The sequence below is a fragment of the Nannospalax galili genome, unplaced genomic scaffold (genome assembly GCF_000622305.1).
Source record: "Nannospalax galili isolate Female #2095 unplaced genomic scaffold, S.galili_v1.0 scaffold591, whole genome shotgun sequence".
NCBI lineage: Eukaryota > Metazoa > Chordata > Mammalia > Rodentia > Spalacidae > Nannospalax > Nannospalax galili.
Genome location: NW_008330926.1, coordinates 2,528,597 through 2,555,582, shown reverse-complemented (window position 1 = coordinate 2,555,582; position 26,986 = coordinate 2,528,597). Strand labels below are relative to the sequence as shown.

Below are 26,986 nucleotides of genomic sequence, written 5' to 3'. Positions count from 1 at the left end.
TCCTGGCCCCTCCCCACCATTCCTGCTCCCGCCCCATTGGGTATGGGACTGCCCCTTTAAGAGCAGTAGATCCGCCTTGAATAGAGGAGGACCTATTAGAGCCTTTGCCCCAGCGCCGGTGACTCAGAGTGTTCCCGGCGCACCATCTACATTAGCCAACCCAGAACCCGAGGTGCGACAGCGCCCAGCCCATATCTCCACGCCTGCCAGGAGCAAGCCTAGAGCCAGCCGCTTGGTGCGCTCAGCCCCTGAGCAGCCTCCGTCCTTCCGTCCGGATCCCGTGCCCTTCTCGGGTCCCCTGCCCAGCGGGCAGCGCTGTCACCCTGCCGGCCATGGAGACCCCGTCCCAGCGGCGCGCCACTCGCAGTGGGGCGCAGGCCAGCTCTACTCCGCTGTCGCCCACTCGCATCACTCGGCTGCAGGAAAAGGAGGACTTGCAGGAGCTCAATGACCGCCTGGCGGTGTACATCGATCGTGTACGCTCGCTAGAGACCGAGAATGCAGGGCTGCGCCTTCGCATCACTGAGTCTGAAGAGGTGGTCAGCCGAGAGGTGTCCGGCATCAAGGCGGCTTATGAGGCCGAACTGGGTGATGCCCGCAAGACCCTCGACTCTGTGGCCAAGGAGCGCGCCCGCCTCCAGCTGGAGCTGAGCAAAGTGCGTGAGGAGTTCAAGGAGCTGAAGGCGCGGTGAGTGAGGCCAGGCGGGGCGGGTGCTTACCGGCTCCAGCAAGGCAGCGAAGGCCCTGCGCCTAGTCCCTTCCCTCCCCGGAACTGCCACCCGCGGGTGACTGACAGTGCCAAGGGGGAATTGTCAAGACAGGACACAGAAGGGAGGGGGTCTCTGGAACAGGGTGAGGAGATATAAAGAGTGGTAAGGGGCATTGGGGACAAACTGGGGCTGGCGATGGGGCTGCACTCTGTTAAGGTGGGATTTTACAGCCATTCCAAGCCTAGGGGACAGACTTGAGCAAGGCAAAACTGGTCCTGCCGGGTCTTGGAACTCTGGGCACCCAGGACACATTGGAACGTGTGAAAGGGTTCTGTTAGAACTTTCTTGGCAGGGTTGGCATAATGCCAAGTTTGCCGGGGTGCCTCTGAACACATGGTGCCCACTAAAACAGAACTCTGAGCTGACATCTGTCCAGTAGAACTGCAGAGGGGTCAGCGGGGCAGCTTAGCCTCCACCCCCTTGGTTGCCTTAGCATTGCTTCTTCCTGGTTCCTTCTAAGAACTGGAAGCTCTTCCTCACCTCCTGAACGTCTGGGATTTTTCCTGGACTGTCAGTCCACCAGAAGCACACCAGAAGATCTGCTCCCCTACAGATCTACTCCCTTCCTCTACAGCCCTTGACCTGCCTGGCCCAGGAATGCAAGGGAGGGGAGGGAGAGGAGGGAGACTGGGGACAGAGACTACTGGCTCAGGAAAACCATGTTATGCCTGGGTCTGGGGCACCCCACTCTTGGCCCTCTCTGCCTCCTGATTTTAAGGGTTATGGGATCAGTCCTTTCTTCACTCCTTGGAGTGAGCCACTTTCATTTTCCCAGCCTAGCCACACCAGCCTTTAGTCTGGCCCATCCTCTTAGCTGCTGACGTCCTGATTCTTTGCCTTATTAAACTGTTGGAATACAGTGACATTTTTGAAATCCAGCCGTTAGGGAGCTTCAGGCCACTCCCACTTCACCCATCCCTGCCCCACCCTACTTGACTCCACCTTCTTTTCTAAAAAGGCTTTCCAAAGTCTGGATATTTCATGGACCCTCTTCTTCAGCTGGACTCACATTTGGTTTCATGCTCCATGCCCCTTTCTTTTATGCATTTGTAGACCCAGGCCAAAGATCCCTTTGACCTCTCCTCCTTATTTCATTTTGCATTATTTTCTCCAGGCTCATAGAACCTCTGTGTATCTGTGATAGGTCATTCTACTCTTTTTTGGGGGTGGGCCTCTTTTTGAGACAGGGTCTTCCAGTAGCCCCAGTTGGCCTGGAAATCACTGTGTAGACCAGGCTGGCCTTAAACTCTGCCTGTCTCTGCCTCTACGCCCAGCAGGTCATTCTACTCCTTACTAGTCCCCAACTCCAGGCAGAGGGTATGGCAGATCCATCAGCCTCCTGAAGGGCATATGGAAGTTGTGTAAACAGATATGTCCAACTTTTCTTTCTATGGAAAGAGATCACCTGTCTTTTTTTCCATCAGGGATATGAACAACTTAACAAGAAAGATACGATGCCAGCTAGAGGAGTCCCAGTGAGTTAGTGATCTAAACTAGTCAACTCAATCATCAAAGCCCCACTTCAGACCTCTCTAGAGAATTTGTGTAGCAGATCTGGGGACAGCATTGATGGGGAACAAGGCCAGAGTCTGTAGCTTCTTGCTCATCAAGTCACACCAGTCTGTCTTCTGCCTCCCAGTGCAGCTGTTCTGGCCTGGGATACCAGGAGGTGTGTGTACATGTGGGGTAGGGGTGGGGTGATGTGCGGACTTGTTATATTTAGCCACCTGTCTCTGTTCTCCCCTACTGATACTGAGGAGGTTGGGCTTCCGGAAAAGGGGGGTGGTGTACACACCTGGATCCTAGGCTGGGAGGAGACAAAGGGAACTGAGGCTGGGGTGTCTGTCCCCTTCTGTGTCTATAGTAGGAGGATCCACAACTGCTTACTCCTTTTTCTGTCTGTTGAGCTCAGGTTGATGTGGAGAAATGGTCAGAATGAGCTTTGTGGGAGGAAGAAAGTCATGATCCAACCAGAGCCTGGGAAGGTGGTGGTGTCTGGTTTAATGTTTAATTAGAGGTCACAGTTCAGGGCCAGGTTTGGAATTGGATGCAGAACTGTCTGTGAGACCCTGGTGGCAACCTTTGGCTCAACTTCATCTGGAAACCACACCCAGGGGCCCCTTCTTTTCTGACTTGATTATAGGTTCCAAGAAAAACCCCTAACTCTCCTCTCCGACTCCCCCAGAGATTTGTACACCTGTATGTCAAATAGGAATGGTTGGAAGCTCAAGGGAAGGCTCACCTGGGGTCCAGGCTTAGAACTGGGCCCCACCCCAGGCAAAACTGCTGGGTGGATGACTCAGATGCTACCCCTGCCTCCCTACCCTAGAGGCTTTACAAGAGAGGCAGTAGGAGACAGGGTGGAGAGACCACAGCTGTCTTAAAGGGGAGACATAGGGGTCTGAATGTCTCCATCTTCTGCCCTCTTTCCACAGTATCCCAGAGTCCCTTTCCTGCTTCCTCCTTTGGATTTATGTTATTTGGAAGGACACAGAGCATACAGAGGTCAGAGGACAACTTGGGGAAGTTGGTTTTCTCCTTTCTACCATGTGGTGCTGGGGATCAAACTCATATCATCAGGCTTGGCAGTAAGCACGCTACCCCACTAAGCCATCTTGCTAACTCCCTGCCTCCTTCTTTGGAACCTCTGATAGTAAACCTAACACTTGGGAGGCAGAAGCAGAGGGTCACTGCAAGTATGAAGCCAGTCTAGCTCAAAAAATGAATTCCAGGCTAGCTAGGACTCTATAGGTTGCAGGCTATACTCTTTTTTTTTTTTTTTTTTTTTTTGATAAACCAAAACTTTTTAAGCTTTGTGGAACTCACTATGTAGACCAGGCTGGCCTTGAACTCACAGAGATCCTCACAAGTGCTGGGATTAAAAGGCATCCGCTACCACTCCCGGCAACAAGCTGTACTCTTAATTACTGCCCTGCTAACTTGAAGAAGAGTCAGTAAATTTTTCTTATTTTTCTTCCTTTCTTTTTCTTTTCCTTTCCTTTTTTTTTTTTTTTTTTTTTTTTGAGACAGGGTTTCCCTGTAGCCCCATCCTAGAACTCACTATGTAGACCAGGATGGCCTGGATCTCACAGACATTTGCCTGCCTCTGCCTTCCAAGTTGTGGGATTAAAGGTGTGTGCCACCACAACCAGTTTGTCTGTCTTTTTTTCTTTCCTTCCTTCCTTCCTTCCTTCCTTCCTTCCTTCCTTCCTTCCTTCCTTCCTTCCTTCCTTCCTTCCTTCCTTCCTTCCTTCCTTCCTTCCTCTTCTTTATGTGTGTATTGGGGGTACCCAAGTGGAGGTCAGAGCAAATGAGCTGGTTCTCTTCTTTCACCATGTAAGTCCCAGGGATGGAACTCAGATTGTCAGGCTTAGTGACAAGTGTCATTACTCAGGCCCTGAATAAACTATTCGTAAATAAAAGAGGGAGAGGGGCTGGAAGAGATGGCTCCGCTGCTATTAGCACCCACTAACTGCTCATAACTTCCTGTAACTCCAGCTCCAGGGCATCTGCTGCCCTCTTCTGGCCTCCATGAGTACCCTCACACATGTGGTATCTACTCATAAAGACACACACACACACACACACACACACACACACACACAAAGAAAAAAAAAAACCCAGCTTTTCGGACTAGAGAAATGGCTCAGTAGTTAAGAGCACTGTACTCTACGAGGACTAGTACTCACATCAGGTGGCTCACAAATGCCTGTATCTCTAGTTCCAAGGGTTCCTATACCCCTTTCTAGCCTCCTTTGGCATCCATAGACACTCATAAATAAATTTAAAAAAAAAAGAAGTTGATCTTAGGGGCTGGAAAAATGTCTCAAAGGTTAAGAGCTCTGGCTGTTCTTGCAGAGGACCTGGGCTCAGTTCCCAGCACCCACATGGCAGCTACCAACCATCTGTAACTCCAATTCCAGGGGATCTCATGGCCTCTACTGGCCTCCATGGGTGTTGCATGACATGGGTGCATTTATATACACACAGGCAAAACACTTGTATACAGAATAACTTAAAAAAATTTTTTTTTGAAAACTGGGCATAGTAGTACATGCTTTTAGTTCCAGCACTTGGGAGGCAAAGACAAGCTCATCTCTGAGATTGAGGCCAGTCTGGTCTACATAGGGAGTTCCAGCCAGCTGGGGCTGCAAGGAAACCCTATCTCAAAAAGACCGAAAAAAAAATATTTTTTAAGTTTTTAGAAAGAGGTTGATCTTAAAAAAAAAACACAAAAAAACCCCACAAAAACCAAAACTAACAAAAAAAACCTCTCAGAATCTGGAACCAGGGTTCTAGAGAGGCACTGTGTGCAGGTATTTAAAATGGCAAAAGTGTGGGGTGTAGCTCTGTGGTAGAGTGCCTGCCTAGTATATACCAGACCCTGTCCTGTGTTCCATCCTCAAAAAAAAAAAAAAAATCATATATTGGCTGGAAGACTGTAGCTCAGTAGTACAGCACTTGTCTAGCATGATCAGGGTCCTATGTTCAATTCCCTGTACTAGTCAGGCATGTTGGCACAAGCTTATAATACCCAGCACTTGGGAGGCTGAAGCAGGAAGACTATGGTGAGTTCAAGGTTACACTGGGCTATGTAGAGTCCAGAAAAAAATAATAATAATAATAATAGGGGGTTGGGGATTTAGCTCAGTGGTAGAGTGCTTGCCTAGCAAGCACAAGGCCCCGGGTTCAGTCCTTAGCTCCAAAAAAAAAAAAAAAAGACAAAAATAAAATTGATTCCATAGTGCGTAATCCATGGGGAACTGTTGGAGTAAGGCTTAGTCAGAAATGGGACCGTGCCAGGCCCACAAAGCAAAAGCCCTCTTCTCTGCCATGAGGCCTGCATGCTAGATGGCTCCTTGGATTGCTGGCCTTATGTGGCCCCGATACAGAGAAGCAGGGAGATGTAGGCTCAGGTCTGTGGAGGCTGTGATCATAAGAACAACAGAGCTACAGAGGCTTGTCCCACACCACGAAAAGAGGGAAAGGTCAGGATAGGGGTACCTGCCTCTGACTTCTAGTGGAACCCCTGCCCATTAAACCTTACTTCTTTAGTATGGGAGACAGGTTGGAGAGTCTGCTCTGGGGCCAGTGACACATTTACCCCATGTCTTGAGACTTGACGTGGGAATTGGCTGCCTGGATTGGAAGGAGGCTGTTCCCTTTGGCAGAGAGACTGATGGAAACAGTGTCTTTGAGGGTACATAGGCCTTGAGGTCCCCCCGTCTACATTCTGATTAAAAGAAGAGGTGTAGCTAAACCTGGGGGCTGAAAAGTACTTAAGGAGCTGAAATTACAGATGAGTCATCCCTCCCCAGGGCCCCTGTTGCCTGCCCCTGGCCTTCAGAACTTGGTAATAACCCTGCATGTATTTCAGTAGCTCATTGTTAAGGCCAAAGCCACAGACAGCTGGGAGAACAACTGGTAGGAGATGCCTTCACCTACCAACTGTGCCCTCTGCTCTCACACCCTCCTCCTCCCCACCCATCACCAGCTCCTGCAACTGTAGCAGCTAGAAATGAGGCTGTCTGGAGGCCCCAACACTGGGGAGAGTCTCTCCCATTCTCTCCTTCTTGGCTATAGTAATGTACTAAAGGTGGCACAGTCCAAGCTCTAGCATTCTTGGCACTCTCGGAGAAGTCGCTGGATCTGCTGTCCCTCAGTACTATGTTCTACCAACAAAATGACAGATAATGTAAGGTCTATAGTAGAAATAGCTGTGGCCCTTGATACTCAATCCTTTTAAAATTGCTATATGACCGTGAGTTAATCAACTCTTCCCTCTGGATCTCCTGAACATAAAAGAAAGGGAGAGCAGATCTCCAGAAGTCCTTTAGGTTTCAAAGGAGTGCACTGACCCAGGAGGTGAGAAAAAGTCCTCAAAATACCATATGGGAAGTAGTAAAACCCAATGTAATCCATGTGATAGACAGGTCTTCCTGTAGCCCCAGCTAGCCTGTAACTCACTACATAGACCTCCATATCACAGAGGTCCACCTGTATCTGCCTTCCAAGTGCTGGGATTAAAGGCAAATGCCACCACACCTGGCCTTTGTTTTTGTTTTTCTTTTTAGCAACTGGTTAAGTCAATTTATTAAAACAGTTGACTTAGGCATCTGCAATAGTGACTTCTGTCTCTACTCTGCCACTGCAATTTTTGATAGAAGTATTTCCCACAGCAGTGGAATTAAAACCACTAGGCTTCTCCCAATTTTCCAAAACCAGTTTGTTTGAAATAGTTAATTATTGTGACATGACCATCTTGGCATATGCTTTGTTTTCACTGTTGGTGGGTAAAGACAATTCATTTCAGTGCCTCTCCCTTCAGGACAACGGAAAGCGCTTTGTCATGTAACAGGATGGGAGACCCTGCCCCCAGTGACTGGCACTGATGGATCAGTGTTGGGGGCTAGATGGAAGGCCCTGGGGGACAGCAGGACTGCCCTCCCCAGCTGCCAGGATCAGAGAGCACACATCACATGTCCAGAGTCAGAGCATAGTGCATGTTAACCTTGACCTGCCAGCCAGAGGTTGGGCTGTGAGTAGGTCTTGGCCCTTACAAATCCCTAAAGAAAGGGGCAGTATTTGGGCAAGGGGAGTCCCCTTATCATATTGTCTAGTTATGGGAGAGAAAGCTAGAATACTGCCTGCTGAAGCCAGGAATAATTCTGGCCGAGATCCCGGGCCTAGCTGGGGAGCTGAGTCACAGTGGAGGGCAGAGTACAGAGTGGACCAGAAAGCCAAAGCTTGTCCCATCAGCAAAGAAGCTGCTGAGGTGGGCTTTCCTTGAGAATCACATTCAAGCCACAGTAAGAGGTACAATGGTCTGCCAGACATGGTGGCACATTCCTTTAATTCCAGCAGAAGCAGAGGCAGAGGCAGATCATGTAGTCCAAGGCCAGCCTTTAATTCCAGCACTGGGGAGGCAGAGGCAGGCGGATCTCTGTGAGTTCAAGGCCAGCTTGGTCTACCTAGTGAGTTCCAGGACAGCTGGGGCTACAGGGAAACCATGTCTCAAAAGACCAAAAAAAAAAAAAAAAGAGGAACAATGGGTATACATTAGTATACCCATAATACTTGGTATACATGATGGGGGACACAGAGTCCTTTCAGGGTCAGCTCAGGCAGTTAGAAGCCCTTCTTTCAGGGGGTAGTTGCTTCTGGGTATAGTAGAAAGTGGTGAAGAGGCTTCTGGTGGAGATTCCCCCTTCTTCCTGAAGCCACCCCTCTGCCAGCTGGGAGCATGCTCTATCTTCCTGGGTTTAGCTGGAATGCAGTGAGACCAGATGTGTTAGACCTTCCTCCACTTTCTCTCCTGACTTGGGGTGTGGCTCAGATTCTCCTGGGGCAGTCAGGGTTAATAACCATGTGCCACAAGATGGAGGGCTAAGTCTCATGAAGACACTGCTGAGTTGGCTTTTTGTGTGTGTGGGTGTTCCCTAGATACCCCACTATTTGGCTAGTGGCCCCCTTCTTCCCTATCAGGACATTCTACCTTCTTAGGTCGCCCTTTCACATCTCTCTGCCTCTATTTCTTTTGGTCTGTCCCTAGGCCCCACCCTTATATTTTTATGACAATACAAAAGCATGACTTTTAGAATGACAGGACAGGAAAGTGAAAAGAGGACTTGGGCAAGGGTCTTTGATGAAGGGGATGGTTGGTAAAGAAGCCAGCCACCTCGTGTCTAGGACCCCTGTGTCCTGGCTTTTGGCCCCAGGGTTTTCTTTTGTACAATGCCACGTTGATATACCCAGCAGCTGTGACTCAGGCCTGGCCCCTAGCCAGGCCCAGTGCCTCTGCTGTGAAGTTGTGTCTGAACATGTCAACAGGCCTCCTATACCACTCTGGGGACCCTCCTCCTGGAATTAAGACCTGGCTTTGTCTTGCGGAGGACAGCTGGGATCCTGGCTGCTCTGGAAGGCAAACAGAGGCCTCAGATCCCAGGCATGTTTGGTGGCCCAAGATGGGCATGCAGAAGCTGAGTTTTGCTAGCTGTGGGCACATGTGCCTGTGTGAGGAGGCCAGGGGTGGTCCACACTGGGGTGCTAGCTGTGTGCTTTCCAAGTGAAAGATATCCAGAGCTTCACAGGGTGGGACTTGGGAAGGCTTAGGAGGCTTCTAAGTCTCTGGAAAACCTATCCTGCTCAGTTCCTCTTTTCAAGATCTCCTTTTCAAAGAAGGCTCTTGCCTAACATGCCAGTTTGTGGCTACCCACATTCTGCCCTTACCAGAAAGTGGTCATAGACTAGCCTAGAAGCCAAGTAGTAGCTACCTCTGGTCACTGATTACCTCAGGTGTCTACACAGACTTGGGAGTGGGTGTGATGCTTGAAGGGGTTAGGAGTGGTAGATTCACTAGGGCCTGTCATTCTGACAGGAGTCTCCCAGCAAGGCACACATTGCTGCTTCTTCTAGGTAGATTCTTTTAACTATATTACTGCATTTTAATATTTCCTTCCATCATTCCTTCCCACCTTCATTCCTTCATCTTCTTTTTCTTTTTTTCTTTTCTTTTTTTGAGGCGGTCTCACTATGTAGCCCTGACTGGCCTGGAACTCCCTATGTAGACCCTGCTGGACTTGATCTCACAGAGCTCCATCTGCCTCTGCCTGTGCTGGAATTAAAGGCGTGCACCACCATGCCCAGCTCTTCCTTTCTTTGAGAAGAGTCACCTCAAAACTCTCAGCGATATTCCTGCCTCAGCCTGTTGAGTGCATGCCTCTCTGCTATTGTCTTCTTTCTCCTCTTTTGTTTGTGCTGGAGGGTGATCCCAGAGAGCTACACCTCAGCCCTATCATGCCATTTTCTTTGCTCTGCTCCAGCCTGCTGGGTGTACTCTGGTGACCTGGTGGGCAGGTTTTAATGCCTGAGCTTCGTCTTCTCCAGGGCTTAGTGTCTCGATCTGTGAAAGTGCAGAAATTGGTCCAAACGGTCCCTGTAGAAGCCCTGAGTACTCGAACTTCCAACTCAGGCATACGGAAAAGGCCATAGATGGCACAGGTCAAACCTGGGCTGAAGTGGAGCTCAACTGAGGTGTGTGAATGGATGTGGAAGCTGGGCAGGCCTACCACAGTGGAGTTGTTGGAACAATGGAGGGGTGGGTCAAATATGTAAAGCTTTCTGTACTGAATATGCATTACACAGTACATTCTTATATCTGCATAAATATGATAAAGGAAAGTGAATTGTTGATGGGTTAAAAACCTGGGGCTGGGAATGTAGCTCCAATTGGCATAGTGCTTGCATAGCCTATATAGGAACCTCAGGATTTGGGTTCCAGCTCCAGCACCCCATAAACTACCCTTAATCCTAGCACTTGGAAGGTGGAGACAGGAGGATCAAGAGTTCAAGGTCATCCTTGAACTACTTAGCAAGTTTGAGACCAGACTGGGATACTTAAACACTGTCATAAATATTAAACAAAGAAACAAACGAATGGGCTAGGCAGTGCAGTTGCTTGGGTGGCAGCAGAGTATAGGTGAGGCCAGGGGGCATCCAAGGACGGCAGCCTGCCCAGCCACAGGGGTCGCCTACCGTTTCCTGGGAGGCAGGAAATGCCCTGGGGCGTGGGACCTTTGCTCTGGTGCCCTTCGGTAGCCAGAGCCCAGCAGCCCAGCCATGGGGAATGCCGAAGGCCGGTGAGGCTGCAGGCCGGGCGCGGGCGGGGTTCGGGCGGGTCTGGGTCTGCTCCTCCTCCACCCTCTTCTCGCCTCCCATTTCTTATTTTTAGCCCAGTCTAGAGTCTGTCCAGCCAGTCCTGCTCCCAGGCCAGAGGAAATGCAGGCCACTCCCTCTGGGCTTAGCCTGTTGCTCCCAGCAACCAGGCCAAACAGGCCCGTGCGGCTTCCTTATCAGGCGCCTGATGTAGCTGACGAGGATGACTCAGAGGGCGGGTCAGCGCCTGGCCCCGTGCCCACCCAGCCCCTCTGCCTGGTGCCTTTCCTCCCGTGAGCGGCCTTGCCTCCCTCCCCTCACTTTACCTTACTCTGCCGCCCTGCGCCCTCCCCCCACTTCCCTCGTTCAGCTAGGGATTGCCCACTGGAAGCGTTAAACAGGATGCCCTACCCTTTTTGCCCCCGAGGCAGCGAAGATGCCATCGCTTTGGTGCTTGGAGATTGGAGCTTTTGCGTGGCACCGGGCTTGGCAGAGCGTAGGCAAACAGGGTCTCGTTTCCTTTGGGAGCACTGGAGGATTTCCCAACCCCTGTCCTGGTATTGTGGGTCTGAACATGAGTCACCTGAGGAGCCCAGGTTCCCACCTCTTCCCAGATACTCTGGCTTGCTCCACCCGGGTCTTCCCTTTCGACCCAGCCTCCCCACTACCACGCCCAGCGGTCTGGGATTGGACAGCACCTCCACCCGGGCCCTTGGCCCTCCCTATTCGGTGTTTGCCGTGGCCTGCTGAACCTCAGGTCCTCTTCTAGGAAGGAAATGGTATTTGGTAGAGGACAGGCATGTAACCTGAAATTTTTGCTTTCTTTTCTTCTTCTTCTTCTTCTCCTTCTCCTTCTCCTTCTCCTTCCTTCTTCTTCCTTCTTCCTTCTTCTTCCTTCTTCTTTCTTCTTCTTTTTTTTTTTTTTTTTGGTTTTTTTGAGACAGGGTCTCCCTGTACCCCAGCTGTCCTGGAACTCACTATGTAGACCAGGCTGACCTTGAACTCACAGAGATCTGCCTGCCTCTGCCTTCCAAGTGCTGGAATTAAAGGCGTTGCTCCACCATGCCCAGCTTGCTTCTTTTTTAAAAAAATCTGTTTAAAACTATATCAAACCGTTTTATTCTAGTATTATTTAACATGTAAATTCTGTTGCTACACATAAAGCATAAAGTACAGTTTTAAGTCTTTTTTTGCCCACTGGAAGAGTTAAACAGGATGCCCTACCCTTTTTGCCCCTCAGGTCTTTTTGAGACAGGGTCTCCCTGTAGCCCCAGCTGACCTGGAACTCACTGGGATTAAAGGGGTAAGCCACCATGCCCAGTGACAACAGTTTTAAATCTTTTTTAATTTTTATTTATTTATTTTCCAGCCTCACCTCTTCCCTTAAATCTTTTTTAATTAAGAAAAAGGATTAGAGGGGCTGGGCATGGTGGTACACACCTTTAGTCCCAGCACTCAGGAGGCAGAGGCAGGTAGATCTCCAAGTTTGAGGCCACTCTGGTCTGCATAGTGGGTTCCAGGCCAGTCAGGGCTACAGAGCGAGGCCTCTCAAAGGAAGGATTCGAGAAGAGGGAGGAGACTCTGGGTTCCTGCCCCGCCCCACACCATTTCTTGGGGTGTGTATGTGGTTCCCTTGCTGACCGCAGGGCTTCTGAGGTTTGAGTCATGAGCCTGTAGGTGATGGTGGCTTCTTCCCCAAAGATGGGGCTCACCTTCTCTGACTAAGAAAACCACAGAGGCTCTTTCTTGCTTCTGTCTGCTCCAGGTTTCCCTCAGCTGTAGGCTGTGTTTTGGTTCTTTAATCTTGTCTCTTCAGGGCTGGGTGAACATCCTGGAGGGAGAAAACAGTCTTCTGGATTTTGTTGAAGGCCAATACATCACGGCATGTGCTGAGTGGGTGCAGCATCCATTTCAAACTCCACTTGCAGTAGGACCCTTGGCTGGAGCACTCTCTCCCTTAGTTTCTGTAATCACATTGGAAATAACACTCATCTTAGAAGGCAGCTATATGGATTAAATGGTATACTATCATAGTTAGAGTAGTACCTGACACATAAGCTCTTTGTAAGTATTTGCTGTTACAGTCATGTGCCACAAAATAATGTTTTCATTTCCATCAGTGGCAGATCACATATGATGAGAGTCCCATAAAATTCTGTTAGGTGTGGTGGTGCACACCTTTATTTAGATCCAGCAGAGGCAGGTGGATCTCTGTGAGTTCAAGATCAGCCTGGTCTACATAGTGATTCCAGGCCAGCTGGGGCTACAGGAGACCCTGTCCCAAAAAGACCAAAAAAAAAAAAACCAAAAAAAAAACAAAAAACTATCGTCCTATCGTCTTTTGGCATCCTACCTGTTTCAGTTTGTGCAAGCACACTGTGATGATCACACAATGATGAAATCAGCTAACAACCTCTCCAAACAATACAACTTCATTGTTAAGTGATGCGTGACTCTTAGTGTTGCTGCCATCTTTGGGAGCAGCAGGAAGTATGAGGTTAGACTGAAAAAAAAGTCAAAAACCACAAAAGCCAACCCTGTGCATATCAGACCATACACTCCTAGAGGACAGCCTATGTACTGCATCCTGGCACTACCAAGGACAGGGAGAACCCTGGGAGTTCCCCCTCTAGTGTCCAGGGAGGCAGGACTAAAGAATTACCCTTAGGACATGGTGGACAAATACCCTCCAGGTCCATTCTGCCTCTTCCTCTCCAGCTGGTAGGGTGAGGGATGGAGTTGTTGCTTTCATATTCCTCCTGGCTTATTTCTGTGTGAGGCAGAGGGGAAGAAGTCTGAGATTAGTGGCTCGAGTAGATGGGAACACTGTCCCTACACTGGTTTACTGTGCTTGAAGCTTTGCATCTCAGTTTCTTCATTTGTAAAGGGAAGAGGTTGAGTGGAGCTGACTGAGCTCTTTGAATCTCCCCAAACAGCCAGCTGCAGGCCAGCCAGTGGCTTTCAGGGTGGAGGTCCCCTCTGGGAAGCCCATGCCAACCTTGGACCTAGCTCAAGGATCTCAGATTCTACATCTGCAACTTACTTTACCAGGGTTTTTTCTTAATTTTCTCTCCTCCCCCTGCAGCTGCCTCAGCTTCGGAAAAGTTCTGAAGTCATGGAAAGTTGGGGCTGTGCTCTAGCCAGGGCCAGGCCGGATGGCAGCCAAAACCTGAGCTGGGTTTTGACTTTATTTTTAGCTTTTCATGCTGAGACAGAGGAGGAGAGACTGTCTCCGGTTCTGGAAGGGCCCCTTTGCAGAAGACAGACACTGTTGCATTAAATAACTTGTTTGGAGTGGTAGATGGAACAAATACACAGTCTAGGGGAAGTACTTCTAGGTCTTTGTACCCTTTTCTGCCCCTCTGTCTGCCTCCTAGCCCAGTGGAGCCCTGAGCGGAGGCGGGTAACTCCTCCCTTCTTAGTTCTCTAAGACTAGCCTTTTCTGTCCTGCTTCAGGGTGAATTGCTGAACCTTGTGTTTTTGATTAGAGATTTTATGGTAGGAGAAAATTGTTGGCAGGACTGCTTTTCTTCCTGGAGTGGGTTTGTTTGTTTGTTTATTTTCACTTGAGCACTTTTTTGTTTGTTTGTTTTGTTTTGTTTTGTTTTGTTTTGAGACAGCATCTCTCTGTAGCCCCAGCTGGCCTGGAACTCATTGGAGCCAGGCTGACCTCCATCTCACAGAGATCTGAGTGCTGGGATTAAAGGTGTGCACCACCATTCACAGCTTCACCTAACCACTTTTGATTTTCCAATTTTTTTCCCTTTGGGTGTATACAATGTGTCCACCAGTGCCATCACTCTGATGTCATGTCCTATGTGTGAATGGCAGAGGACAGCCTCAACTATTAGTCTTTACTTTCCACCATGGTTTCTTGTTCACTGCTGTCTATGCCAGCTAGCTGGCCTGCCAGCATCCATGGATTCTCCTTTCTTGGCCATCCATCTCCCTTTAAGAATACTAGAGTTACATACATATTACTGCACCCAGCTTTATGTGGCTTCTGGGGATCCAAACTCAGTTCCTCACTATGACATGGGGAGTGCTTTTACCCACTGGGTCATTCTCCAGATCTCGGTTTTCCTTTACTCCATCTGCCACGGTGGGTTCCTGCTTGAGGATGGATACAATGCAGGCTGCTACTAGTACTAGCCTCTTGAATCTTTCCTGCTACTCCCAGGGTCCACTGCTTCCTCCTACCCTGTATTTGTAAAGAGATTGTAATATCTGGAAAGTTCTCAGACTCTTCAGAGATTTTTAAGAAAACAGGACCTTTCTTTTGCTTCAGTTCATTAGCAGAAGAAAGAGGACGGTAAGGAAGGTAGAGGCAGCCCTGGGAGCAGCTTTGCCTGCTTTGAGGACCTGGGAATGTGAATGGGAGTGGGTCCAGGCCAGAACCCCAGTGGACCCGAGGGCTGGGAGCCACATCTGAATCAGATGTCAAGAGGTCCATGAGTAGGGCTCAGCCTTCTGTGAGGGTTCTAATGGAGGGGAGGTGGGCCCTCTGCTCTGCTGGGATCTTAAGCTAAGTCCTCAGAAGGAAAAGGTCATACCACACCTCCTCTCTGGTCCTGGTCTCCTTAGCCAGATGTTCCTTCCCCAAAGTTGCACATGTGCAAAAGGGACTAGAAGATGGAACCAGTTTGGGGCTCAAATTGAGAGGTGTTGGAGCCTTGCTTGATGTTGTGGTTGTGTGCCCCCCTCCCCCCCAGGACTGGGAGACTCCTGGTATGGTTGCTCAGAGGGAAAGGGAGGAGAGCTAGCTGAATGGGCAATGGGTGGAGTCCAGGGAGAAGGTTAAGACTCTGTGTGGGAAGGGGTGGGAGACAAAGGTGCCCCTGTCTATTTTAGAGGGAATGGGAGGGGAGGAGGGCCAGGCATTCATATCATGGGATCTAACTTTGCCCTTGGCCCCAGGCAAGTTCCTGAGCCCTGAGTCATGGGAAGGGTAGAGAAGCAGGCAGGGGCTTGGAGGTCTTAAGGGAGTTGGGAGCCTAGCCCCAGAGGCAAGCAAATACAAACCTAAGGCAAGGCAAGTGCACCCTCTCCTGACAGTTGGGAGGACTGCAGAACCAGCCCCCATGCCTTCCCAGGGGAATGGGCCACCCCAACGAATGGACTCCTCTGAAACCCACTCTTCTTTTCTTTCCCAGCAATACCAAGAAGGAGGGTGACTTGCTGGCTGCCCAGGCTCGACTCAAGGATCTGGAGGCTTTGCTCAACTCCAAGGAGGCTGCGCTGAGCACTGCCCTTAGTGAGAAGCGCACTCTGGAAGGGGAGCTGCATGATCTGCGGGGGCAGGTAGCCAAGGTAGGTCACTCTTAGGCCCTCCTGTGACCCCAGTGACCCAACCTGAGGAATGCATGCTGAATCTTCTACCTTGGCCTGCCCTTGGGAAGTGTCTGGTCTGACCTGTCACTCAGTCCCAAAGCCATTCCTCTGTTCTAGTATCACTTTGCTCCTCCAGGCCATATCTCATCCTTCTTTGGCCACCAAGGGAGGCACAGTGAATTAAAGGAGTCTTCAAAACATTTCCATTCTCCCCTCCTGCCTTCCCTGCCAAACAACTTCAACTTCTCTGGAAGGGAGTCAGACACTGCAGCCCTAATGTGGTACTGATGGCCAATTACATATAGGATGTGGATTAATACCACATTGCACAATGTCCTTCATTTTCAAAACTTTTTTTTTTGGTCTTTTTGAGACAGGATCTCCCTATAGCCCCAGCTGTCCTGGAACTCACTATGTAGACCAGGCTTGCCTTGAACTCACAGAGATCTGCCTGCCTCTGCCTCCTGAGTACTAGGATTAAAGGTGTGCCTAACCATGCCCGGCTCATTTTCAAAACTTTTAAAAAATTTCCCATATTACAAACTAAGGAACACAACTGAAGAAGGTAACTTTTTACACAGTTTCATGGCCTCACTTGCCTGTTCAGAGTAGGTCAAGCCTGAGGCCTATTGACAAGCCACCATCCTGGGTCCTGCCCCTCCACCCCTCCTCTGCAACACATCACGGGAGACAGGAGAAACTAGCAGGTTGACATCAGAGCCAAGGCAAGTTGCCTTGCCTTCCAGCCCTTCCTGGCCGCACTGATCAGCCTGCACTTTCTAACATGAATGTCTTATTAGCTTACTGCTCCCTGCTCAGGACCTACTGGTCCTGCCACCTCTCCCCAGCAGGACTTCAGGCTTCAATAATGCCAATCTTTCTGATGACTTAAGAAAATCATATGCTTCCTACTTTTGGGGCTTTGCATATATGTCTCTGTCCTGTCACTACTGTGTTCCCTCCCCAGACTCCACTAATCTCCCAGCCTCTTGGAGGCCTTCCCATCCTCCCCCTCCCCACAGCATGCTTTGGTTCCTTCCTTCTACACTTTATGCAGACCTCCTTCATAGTAACTGCTGTGTTGAGCCAGGAAGGAGAGCTCCTATGTAGGAGAACTTGCCCTTAATTTCCTTAAAAAAAAATTTTTTTTTTTTTTTTTTTTGAGATAGGGTCTCCCTGTAGTCCCAGCCTGGAACTCAGATCTGCTTGCCTCTGCCTCCCGAGTGCTGGGATTAAAGGCATGCTCCACAATTTATTTGTGTGTGTGTCTGTCCTCGCATGCCACAATGCGCATGTGGAGGTCAGAGGACAACTTGCAGGAGTCAGTTTTCTTCTGCCATGTGGGTTCTGGGGATCAACCCTGGTTTTCAGGTTTAGTGGCAAGCATCCTGAGCCATCTTGCTGGCCCTGATCCTTGATTTCTTAGGTCCCCAGGGTAGTTACTGTGAGAGAGTGACTATCCTTCCTTGGGCATCCAAAGCCCTCACTTCCTCTAGACCTGGGGACAGCCATCACTTAGCTTCCTTGGCCATGTTCTGACATTCTGAGCAGCCCCTCCCTGACATCTGCTTGCTTCCTTTTAGCTTGAGGCAGCCCTGGGTGAGGCCAAGAAGCAGCTTCAGGATGAGATGCTGCGGCGAGTAGATGCTGAGAACAGGCTACAGACCCTGAAGGAGGAACTGGACTTCCAGAAGAACATCTACAGTGAGGTAGGGACTATGTTTTATAGGCCTGAGAGCTGGGGCTGGGTTGTGATGGCTGAACAAGTCTAGGAATCACCTGTATGCAAAACTCATATGCCTGAGGCCCTGTACTAGTGGCTAACATTCCAGCTCCCAGGTTAATAGGGGGTTGCCAGTGACTTGTGGGTTAGGTAAAGGCAGAGAGAGCTTGGCTTTCTGGGTCTCAGCTTCTAAGGAATCATTGTGACTTGGCTTCCTGTGTCTTTACTTGAACCCTTCCAGGAGCTGCGTGAGACCAAGCGCCGCCATGAGACCCGGCTTGTGGAGATTGATAACGGGAAACAGCGTGAATTTGAGAGCCGGCTGGCGGATGCCCTGCAGGAACTGAGGGCCCAGCATGAGGATCAGGTGGAGCAGTATAAGAAGGAGCTGGAGAAGACTTACTCTGCCAAGGTACCCACCTCATTTCATTCCTTCTCTGCCTCTGCCCCGCAGCTTGCCCTGCCTGTTCTAGATGTACTTTGGGGAGAAGCTTGGGTAGCCTAGGACCCAAGGCTGTAGTAATGATGTTGCCCTCAGGTCCCTGGCTGTGCCTCTGGGTTCCTGTTCTAACCCTGTGTGTTCCTTGCAGCTGGATAATGCCAGGCAGTCTGCAGAGAGGAACAGCAACCTAGTTGGGGCTGCCCATGAGGAGCTGCAGCAGTCCCGCATCCGCATCGACAGCCTGTCGGCCCAGCTTAGCCAACTCCAGAAACAGGTGATGCCCCGGCTCACCCCTTCCACCAGGGCAGTGGTCTGGGCAGATGTAGCAGAAGTCTGCTGAAGAGAGGAAAGGGAGAGGAAGGGAGGACAGACCCTGGGATTTCAGACTGTGGTTTGGAGTCTGATGGCCTGTTTGATGTTCCAGAACTCCCTCTCACCTTACCTTTATCTTGAGAGCCTTTCCCATTTGTGTACAAAAGGTTTTTCTGTTTGCTTTGTGGGTGCTATGGATTGAACCCAAGGCCTGTGCAAGCTAGGCAAATGTTTTTCCATTGAACTACATACCCAACTTCATTTCTCATTTGGAAATGGTGATCATGTGAGGGTGGGTATGTAGCTCAGTTGGTAGAGTGCTTGCCTAGCATGCATGAAGCCCTGAGTTTCATCTCTAGCACCACATAAAACTGGGCATGGTAGCATGTGTCTTTAATCCCAGCCTGGGGGAATATAGGTTCAAGGTCATCCTCAACTATATAGCAAGTTTGAGACCAGCCAAGACCCCATCTCAAAAGAAAAGAATAGAAAAACGGAGATCATTTTCATCCTCCCTAACTCACAGATCTGTCATCACACTCTGCAATGTGAAATGTTAAAAGCATCAATATTATTATAGCTGTCTGTGCTATCCGCGACAGAAGGAAATGGGGTCTAGCCTCACAATGAGAGATTTCAGATAGATATTGGGAAGGGCTTCTGGTCACTAGCCAAGGCCACGTTAGAGACTGATGACAGTTTACAGAGCCTAAGCAGGTCCTGAGTGCTCCTATATGCCTTTACCCACATCCCTCCCTCCCATGACCTGGGGCCTGTGGAAGCTTAATAGACCCCTGCCTTCCCAACCACAGTTGGCAGCCAAGGAGGCAAAGCTTCGGGACCTGGAGGACTCACTGGCCCGTGAGCGAGACACTAGCAGGCGGCTGCTGGCAGAAAAAGAGCGGGAGATGGCTGAAATGCGGGCCAGGATGCAGCAGCAGCTGGATGAGTACCAGGAGCTACTGGATATCAAGCTGGCCCTGGACATGGAGATCCATGCCTACCGCAAGCTGCTGGAAGGCGAGGAGGAGAGGTAGGAATCAAGAGATGTTGGCAGGGGCTTCTGCCTGTGACCACTGTTGACTAACCCCTTTTTTATTTCTACTTCCCCAGGCTGCGCCTATCTCCCAGCCCTACCTCGCAGCGCAGCCGTGGACGCACTTCCTCCCACTCATCCCAGTCACAGGGTGGGGCCAGTGTCACCAAAAAGCGCAAGCTGGAGTCAACTGAGAGCCGCAGTAGCTTCTCACAGCATGCTCGCACCAGCGGACGTGTGGCTGTAGAGGAGGTGGATGAGGAGGGCAAGTTTGTGAGGCTGCGCAACAAGTCCAATGAGGTGGGCCTCTGGGTGGGGGTCTAAGGGCATATGGCTGAGTGGTTGGGGGACTTCAGGCAAGTTCCTTCTCATGGGGTCATTTTCCCCATATATGGCAGTCCCTAAGTCTTTGAGTTGTTGGGAAGATGAAAGATATTAATGTATGTGGCATAGCATACATGTCCACACAGCACAGCGAGGATTCTTGAGGGAAATAGTTGGATAGTGGGGTTAGTGGAGGGCAGGGCTTCTGTATTTGGGAGGTGGCAGGCCTGCCTTGTCTCTTTTTTGAGAACGTTTTGCCCAAGCTGGTCTTAATCTCCTGGGATCAAGCCATTCTCCTGCCTCAGCCTCCCCAGTAGTGGGGACTGCATGCCTGGCCTGCCTGGGCTCTTACGTGAGATAAACCAAGAGCCAGGTTGAGCCTCCCCGTCTTCCTCCCTCCCCTCCTGGCAGGATCAGTCCATGGGTAACTGGCAGATCAAGCGTCAGAATGGTGACGATCCTTTGCTGACTTACCGCTTCCCACCAAAGTTCACCCTGAAGGCCGGGCAGGTGGTGACGGTGAGTGGCAGGGTGCTTGGGACTCTGGGGTGGCCTTAGATGGAGATGGGTTAGCCTCAGGAGAGACGAATTAAGAATAATTTGGAGGGGGGGCCTGGAGAGATGGCTCAGCAGTTAAGAGCACTAGCTGCTCTTGCAGAGGACCCAGCTTCAGTTAGTTCCCAGCACCCACACAACAATTTACAGTAATCTGTAACTCCAGTTCCAGTGGATCTGATGCCCTCTTCTGGTATCCTTGGGCATTGTATGCACATGGTACATTTTCATACATGTGGGCAAAACACTCATAAAATTTAGGAAAAAAAAAAGACTAAGCACCTCTCAAACTCTCTTTCCCTAGATCTGGGCTTCAGGAGCTGGGGCCACCCATAGCCCCCCTACTGACTTGGTGTGGAAGGCACAGAACACCTGGGGCTGTGGGAACAGCCTGCGTACAGCTCTCATCAACTCCACTGGGGAAGTGAGTATGTTGCAGCTGGCCCCTTGCTGGACAAGGCTCCCCCTGGTGTCCATAATGGGAACCAGTCACCCCCAACCCATTTAGGACCACTTTCTGAGCTCTGTGATTCAGGCCCAAGTCCCAACCCAGTGAGCAAAGCAAAAGAGGCCTCCCCGGAAGGGTGACAGGTGGTAATATGACTGGTGGAGTAAACGCTGTTAGATGTAGACGCCAGCCCAGACAGCTTGAGTGCTCATGTCCCTCTTGGGTAGAGGCAAGTTCCTTAGCTCCATCACCAGAGGTTTGAGCAAAAGCCAGCTAGACAAAGAACAGACCCTAGGAAGGTTCCAAGTGGTTACTATGGGTGGATAAGCTACATATCCTTCATGCCTTGATCCTTGGGCTTGGGCCTGTGATCCTGTAGGAAGTGGCCATGCGCAAGCTGGTGCGCTCGTTGACCATGGTCGAGGACGATGAGGATGAAGATGGAGATGAACTACTCCATCACCACCATGTGAGTGGCAGTCGTCACTGAGGTCCAGTCCATACTGGGCAGCCCTGCCAGGCTTGGGGCAGCTTCTCCCCCCTCCCATGCCAAAGTCTTTTCATTAAAGAATGTTTTGGAACTTTTCTTGCTGCCCTGGCCTTTCTTCTCTTTCCTCCCCATACCTTGGACAGGGAGCCCAGGTGTCTGGGAGCCCTACTCCGGTGAGGAAGGGAGCGGGAACTTCCTGATGCCTTGGAGTATTCCACAGAGCAGTGCACAGGGGTCTGGATTTGTCTCCTGGGGAGGGAATGGGAAGACAGAGACACCCCTCCAACCTTGCCTGTCTTCCCCCCTTCATTGCATGCATTGCCTTCTCCAGTCCCGCGGCATGCCTGTCCTCTCATTTTCCCTGAAAGAATGTTTTCTCTCGTTCCTGTCCCCCTCACAAATTAATTTTCTATATCTGTCTCTCTCCCTATTTCCTCCTAAGTTTCTAGGATTTAGGGGAGTGAAAACCACACCTGTCTGTCCCCAAGCCTTCCTGGTCATTTTCCTCAGCCACATCCTTCCTCCCAGCCCCAGGCCTCCCAAGTCCCTATTTGCTCTGGTTCCCCCGTACATAAGCCTACCTTCCTGCCCAATGGCCAAGAGCCGACAGACTCCAGAGCCTGAGAGGTAGTCCCAGACTCACTGTCCCGCCTGAGCCTTGTCTCCCTTCCCAGGGCTCCCACTGCAGCAGCTCGGGGGACCCGGCTGAGTACAACCTGCGCTCCCGTACCGTGCTGTGCGGGACATGCGGGCAGCCTGCCGACAAGGCATCTGCCAGTGGCTCAGGAGCCCAGATGGGCGGATCCATCTCCTCTGGCTCTTCTGCCTCCAGTGTCACAGTCACTCGCAGCTACCGCAGTGTAGGGGGCAGTGGGGGTGGCAGCTTCGGGGACAACCTAGTCACCCGTTCCTACCTCCTGGGCAACTCCAGTCCCCGGACCCAGGTGAGTCATCCCTGTTTCCTCCACCCCTACAGCAGGACCTGAGCAGTAGGGCAGGGTGGCCCATGGGAGTGGGCTTCTCTCCCACAGCCCTAGGGGAGTGGGATCCTGTTCCCTATAGTCCCTCTTGCACCCTGTCCCTCCTGTCTGGGCCCCAGACTGGAGGGCAGGGCCATGGCCAGAGTGTGAGGACTAGGGAGCCACACACCCCTTTGGGGTCAGGGAGGGAGAGGCAGGGGTGCCACTGCTGCTCACACCTCTGCCTTCTCTTCTCTCTTAGAGCCCCCAGAACTGCAGCATCATGTAATCTGGGACCTGCCAGGCAGGGTGGGGATGGAGGCCACTTGCTTCTTCCTCACCTTATGCCCACTTCCTGCTCTGCATCTCATGGGAGCAGGCCTGAAGCCAAAGAAAAATGTACCCCCTTTTGGTTTTTTTTCTTCTCTCTATTTTTTCTAAGAGAAGTTATTTTCTACAGTGGTTTTATACTGAAGGAAAAACAAGAAAAAAAAAGCCTCTATCAGTCCTAATTCCCCCCCTTTCTTTCCCTGCATCTGCCTTAAAATTAAAGGGATTCTCCTAGGAGCCCAGGGAAAATTGCTCTTACAGAACCTAGTTTTTGCCTTGCTGCCTTGGCTGCTGTCCCCACCCTGGGACCCTGTGACATGGTGCCTGAGAGGCAGGTGTGGAGTCCACTCCACCAGCATCCTCCAGACAGCTGGCCCACTGCTAGGTCAGCTCCAGAGAGGCAGCGAGGCTGGCTTGAGGGAGGTCAAGCCCCTCCTGGTTCCATTACCCTTGGTTGAGGCTCCTCCACCTGTGCCCGCCCTCATCCTCATCCTGCCGCTTTCCAACCTGGGTAGGTGGATTCTCCCAGGCACGTGCATCATGCTTGCTTTTTTTCTGTATTTTATTTAGACAAAAGATGGGAATGAGGTGGAAGTGGAAGAAGAGGGAGACCAGTTTGGGCCTGCCTTCTCCTAGCTTGAGAGCCTGGTGGGCCCTGAATGGTAACTGGAAGGCAGAGTCAAGTGGGGTACTGGGAGGAGAGAGGGAGGTGAGAGGTGAGAGCCTGCTGGGGCCCTGCCACATGGGAGGAAGGTGAGAGGAGTAGAGGGTGTGGTGGCAGTTTTGGTAAACACTAAGAAGCCCCTCACCCTGCCCCCATTTCCCATCTGCACCTCTTTTCTTCCCCCAAATCAATACACTAGTTGTTTCCATCCCTGGCTGCTGTGGTGTCTGTCTTCGTTGGGCGTCACCGTGTGTTCTCAGGGGCAGACACATACACAGGTGCCACATGGTCACTTTATGCCCAGTACTATCCAACTGCCTTCCTGTTCTAGGGGCACAGGAAATGATGATGCCCACAGAACACCTCAGGTGCATGTTGGGCACTGTGTGGTGGTTGCCTGGCATCGGCACTAGCCATCTGCCTCAGTATCTAGACAGCCTTAGGTGGCATGAAGGGGAGCCATTTCTTTCCTAACCTTCATCTACTGGACACTGATCAGGCATCTTCTAAATAGAGCTCTGAGCCAGGTGTAACTACAAAGACAGAGACTGGGTGAGGGGGCAGCAGAACTTCCTTTGCAAAGGAGCAGTTAACATCCCTTTGTACCACCTTGTGCTCAGCTTTGGGGCCAGAAATCGGCAAGACAACATACTCAGTGTCTAGGAATTTCCATGCTTGCTGGAGGCAGAAAACTTGGCTGGGGACAAAGGGATGTACCTGGAATAAGCAGGAGGTTCTTTGGGGAGGTGACCTGGGGACACAGCTGACTGAGGGGAGGGCCCCAAATGGAAAATAAGCAACGATGCCCCCACCTCGTCTGATTCTTTCTAATCCCCACATCACTTCTGCAATCTCATGTGACCTTTTTGCTATCTTTAAAAAAATATTTTATGCCGGGCGTGGCAGCAAACTCCTTTAATCCCAGCACTCCGAGGCAGAGGGAGGTGGATCTCTGTGAGTTCAAGGCCAGCCTGGTCTACATAGTGAGTTCCAGGACAGCTGGGGCTTTTGAGACCCTGTCTCAAAAAGACCAAAAAAAAATTTTTTTTTAAATGATAAAAAGGGCTGGAGAAATAGATGGCTCAGCAGTTAAGAGCACTAGCTGCTCTTCAAGAGGACCAAGTTTCAGTCCCCAGCACACACAATGGTAGCTGACAACCTACAACCATCCTTAACTCTAGGGTATCTGACACCCTTCTTCTGACCTCAGGCATTGCACAACACAGGTACACTTACATGTAGGCAAAATACTCATACACATAAAATTAATAAGTTAATTTTTAAAATGATAAAAATGTGGATGAAAAATCTATGTTTCTTGGGTAGAGGAGTTGGATCTGCAGTCAAAAGTCATTGAGAGTCATTGAGAGGCTCTTGGGTCAAGCCTGATGACCTGAGTTCCATCCCTGGGATCTACATGGTAGAAGGAGAGAACTGACTCCTACGTGTGCACACACACAATAAATAAATAAATATAATTTAAAAAAATTTAAATCGCCGGGCATGGTGGCACACGCCTTTAATCCCAGCACTTGGGAGGCAGAGGCAGGCAGATCTCTGTGAGTTCAAGGCCAGCCTGGTCTACATAGTTCCAGGACAGCTGGGGCTACAAGGAGACCCTGTCTCAAAAAGACCAAAAAAAAATTTTTTTTTAAATCATACACAGACTCAGTAAAACAAGACATATGTTCTCCCTCACCTGTGGGTCCTAGCACCAATTCCTTATAAGTGAGTGCATATCCTAATGCAACTGCAGGGACCAAGAATATGGAAGGGAAACAGGGAGGTAAAGGGAAAGAAGGAACCTGAGAGACAATAGTAGGATAAAGGTGTTACTAAGGGAGAAATATGTGAAAAGGGGGTAGTTAAAGGGGAGGGAGGCAAGGAGGGCTATACAAAGAATTATGGGAATAAAGGGTAAAAAATTCTCCAGATATACAGTAAGAAAAAAAAAAAAGCCTTAAGCACAGAAGGAACACTATGGGGATGGAGAAAGCTCTTCCAGAAGCAATACAGTTGTTAAAAGAAAATTATAGTGCCAGAGGTGGGTTGCCCCCCTATGAGCTGTTGGCCTGAAACAATTAAGGCCATTGCCAATAATGTTGGTTGTACACTGGAAGTGAATGGAGGGACCCTATTGGTGAAGACACTGCTTGATGTGAGCTCAGGAGAGGGAGAAATCAAGCTTGGACTAAGCTAGAAACTCCCTGGGTTTGCTTTCATGGTGCCAAAAGGCAATATGCAGATGACTAGGGGAGAATCGTCCCCTATAATTCTGCTCAACGACAGACCCCAGACCCCATGTGTTGCACTATCAACATACCAACCAAGATGTTCCTGCTGGTGCAATAGTCTAATGTACGTGCAACCAGCAAATTTCTGATTGGATATGATGTTCACTCCTATGGGTGGATCACACATCTGGTACTGTAGACAAGGCCAAACCCCTGTGGCAGGGAAGAATATAGGCCCCAGTGGGAAAACACTGCAGTTGTTTGTTAAATGGATGTGATGCACCTGTTACAGTACCGTCCAAGCATTTGTGTTTACACCCATAGGGGAGGAGGGGCTAAGGATGTATAAGCTGAGAATGCCTCTCACCATTTTCTGCAGTTGTTGGGAAGTCACAGGATCTATGTTTGAGTTCGGACTTTCCAGTGTAGCTGTAAATGTTGGGGTGGGGGACACTCCTCTGTAAATAAACCCTCACCCTATGCTCTGTTAAAAAAAAAAAAAGGCTGGGCGTGGTGGCGCTAGCCTTTAATCCCAGCACTCGGGAGGCAGAGGCAGGTGGATCTCTGTGAGTTCAAGGCCAGACTGGTCTCCATAGTGACTCCAGGACAGCTGGGGCTACAGGGAGACCCTGTCTCAAAAGCCAAAAAAGAAAAAAATGATAGGCGTTTGGATAGATAGATGAGAGGGATCTGACTAGACTGCAAGTGGATGGACTTACACTGTCTGGGGACACTGACTTCACACAGTAGGCCTTAACACCCAGGACAGAGTATATGAGTTCAATGGGGGGCGCTATGTGAGGGTACTGGTGCGGACGGATCTATAAAGATGATTCAGATTGTTGGAGATATTCTGTATGAAATACAACAAAATTTAATAAAAGCAAATTAAAAAAAAATTAACTCATTGAGAGTGCCAGGGTTGCAGCTTGTAAGATCACTTGCCTAACATGCTGGGGGCCCAGGGTCCATCCTCAGCTCCTGAAAAAAGAAAGTGAGCCGTATGTGGTGGCACTCGCCTTTAATCCCAGCACTCAGGAGGCAGAGGCAGGTGGATCTCTGTGAGTTTGAGGCCAGCCTGGTCTACATAGTGAGTTCCAGGACAGCTGGGGCTACTGGCAGACCCTGTCTCAAAAAAAAAAAAAAAAAAAAAAAGAGTGAGTGAACAGGATGTGGCCACTCATGCTGGAAGAAGACTGTGGTGAATTTGAGGCTAGATGGGACCACAATGTGTGACCTTTTTGATTAAAAAAAAAAAAATCAAAGAAAGAAGAAATGCCATGTTTGGAATTGTGAAAAAAACAAATAGGAGGCCGGGCATGGTGGTGCATGCCTTTAATCCCAGTACTAGGGAGGCAGAGGCAGGCGGATCTTTATGAGTTTGAGGCCAGCCTGGTCTACATAGTGAGTTCCAGGACAGCTGGGACTACAAGGAGACTCTGCCTCAAAAAGACAGAAAAAAAAAAAAAGCCCAAATAGGAAAAAAATGAAATTAATGACAGTAGAAAGACCTCTCTCTCATGCTGAAAACCTTGGGATATCCTGTGTTAGACTCCCTGAGGCCTTGCTGGAAAGGATGCTAAGAGGAAGGGGATAGTGGGAATCGGAGTCTGGGTGGGCAGCTTCAAAGCAAAAACAATAACTGCCATGGCAGAGGCCCCACAGTATGCTGGTGCCAGCCAGCCAAAACGGACAGTACCTGAAAGGGGGAGTG

The 26,986-nt window shown here is 50.1% G+C and overlaps 1 protein-coding gene across 1 annotated transcript; it reads left to right on the top strand.

Moving 5' to 3' along the window:
* Positions 1 to 86: 86 nt before the first annotated feature.
* On the top strand, positions 87 to 23,246 carry Lmna (lamin A/C). The gene is made up of 12 exons (XM_008853776.3): positions 87 to 688; positions 15,578 to 15,734; positions 17,339 to 17,464; positions 17,720 to 17,890; positions 18,069 to 18,194; positions 19,045 to 19,265; positions 19,346 to 19,568; positions 20,004 to 20,111; positions 20,452 to 20,571; positions 20,975 to 21,064; positions 21,760 to 22,029; positions 22,307 to 23,246. Exons 1-12 carry the CDS (start codon positions 333 to 335, stop codon positions 22,331 to 22,333), a joined length of 1,995 nt encoding a protein of 664 aa, XP_008851998.1. The 5' UTR covers positions 87 to 332; the 3' UTR covers positions 22,334 to 23,246.
* The last annotated feature ends 3,740 nt before the right edge of the window (positions 23,247 to 26,986 follow it).